Consider the following 1,212-nt stretch of genomic DNA (forward strand, 5'->3'; position numbering starts at 1 on the left):
GAAAGTAACATTATTAGAACACCAAATATTACAATTGGAGATGTATTAGGATGCATGTCGAAGGTTTGAAAAAAATGTTTGCTGTGCTCTAGCATCAAACGGCAAAACATGGAGCCCACATAGAGTTGAGCTGGCGCTATGGACGCACTACATAGCATCAGAGCTCAAGCCAGAGTTGTTAGATGGTATCCCGGGCTCGACAGAGAATGGCAACTCGCACAGCGGCAATTCGCACGGCGCTTCGCTCGGCACCTCGCACAGTAACGGCGAGGCGACGGAGCCGTCGGATGACAGCAATCAAGAGACGATGGCGAATGGCAAGGAGACGCCGGCCGCGGTCGCGGGCATGCTCGATCCAGCAGCGATCGACGAGAATAGCACTACGACATCCTTCACCGAGGACTCGATGGACAAGCCAGCGACGCCGATCACTGCCGGGGATGCCGTGGTCGCCAGCGAGGACACCAACGACTCCTTAATCACCAACGATGACGACAGCAACAATACGCCGCGGCCGACCGACAGTGAAGATACCACCGACGATTCGCAGGACGCGCGGGAGCCTCCCTCTAAGAAGAGCAAGAAGTGACCCGATCGGCTCGCAACGAGCAACAACAGCGTTAGCACTTTTGTGCCCCCCCGAAGTCTGTCGATCATCGCGGCGCGTCGTCGATTTTGAATCTGGACGGACAGACAGACGGATGAACGAACAGACTAATGGACAGATGAACGAACGAAGGCACGGACGAAGGAACGAACGAACAAACATACAAACAAACGAACGGACAGACGGACGGACAGACGGATGGACGGACGGATGAATGAATGAACGAATGTGAGAGTGTATGAATGTACGAATTGTTAATGGTTGAGTGAGTATTGGAATGGACGAATGGAATGGATGGATAGCTGGCTGGCTGGCTGACTGTTTGGCTGCGTGGGCAAAGGATGGATGCGTGAATGGATGAATTGACAGACGGACGGACAGACGACATGAGTGGATGAACGAATGGCTAGATGGATGGACGGTTGGATGAATGGTTAGGATGGTTATTTGGATGGATTACAATCGCGCGATGCTTGGACCGGAGCACGGGCGCTCGCTTCATCCTCGGCTCATATGACGAGAAGAAAGGGAGCGTTAGAACCTCCAATTCTCTCTCTCCCCCTCCTCCTCCTCCTCCTCCTCCTCCTCCTACTCCTCCTCTCTCT

General features: G+C 53.5%; 1 protein-coding gene across 1 annotated transcript in view; it reads left to right on the forward strand.

The window, feature by feature from the left end:
* LOC116841509 overlaps positions 1-706 on the forward strand; it is an 8,414-nt gene extending 7,708 nt beyond the window's left edge. Inside the window, exon 4 of the mRNA XM_032809540.1 lies at positions 93-706. Within this exon, the coding sequence (XP_032665431.1) occupies positions 93-589 (497 nt within the window). The 3' untranslated portion in view covers positions 590-706. The remainder of the gene's footprint in view (positions 1-92) is intronic.
* The last annotated feature ends 506 nt before the right edge of the window (positions 707-1,212 follow it).

Source organism: Odontomachus brunneus, unplaced genomic scaffold (assembly GCF_010583005.1).
Source record: "Odontomachus brunneus isolate Ranch 3 - 2012 unplaced genomic scaffold, Obru_v1 Obru_scaffold_016, whole genome shotgun sequence".
NCBI classification, from domain to species: Eukaryota; Metazoa; Arthropoda; class Insecta; order Hymenoptera; family Formicidae; genus Odontomachus; species Odontomachus brunneus.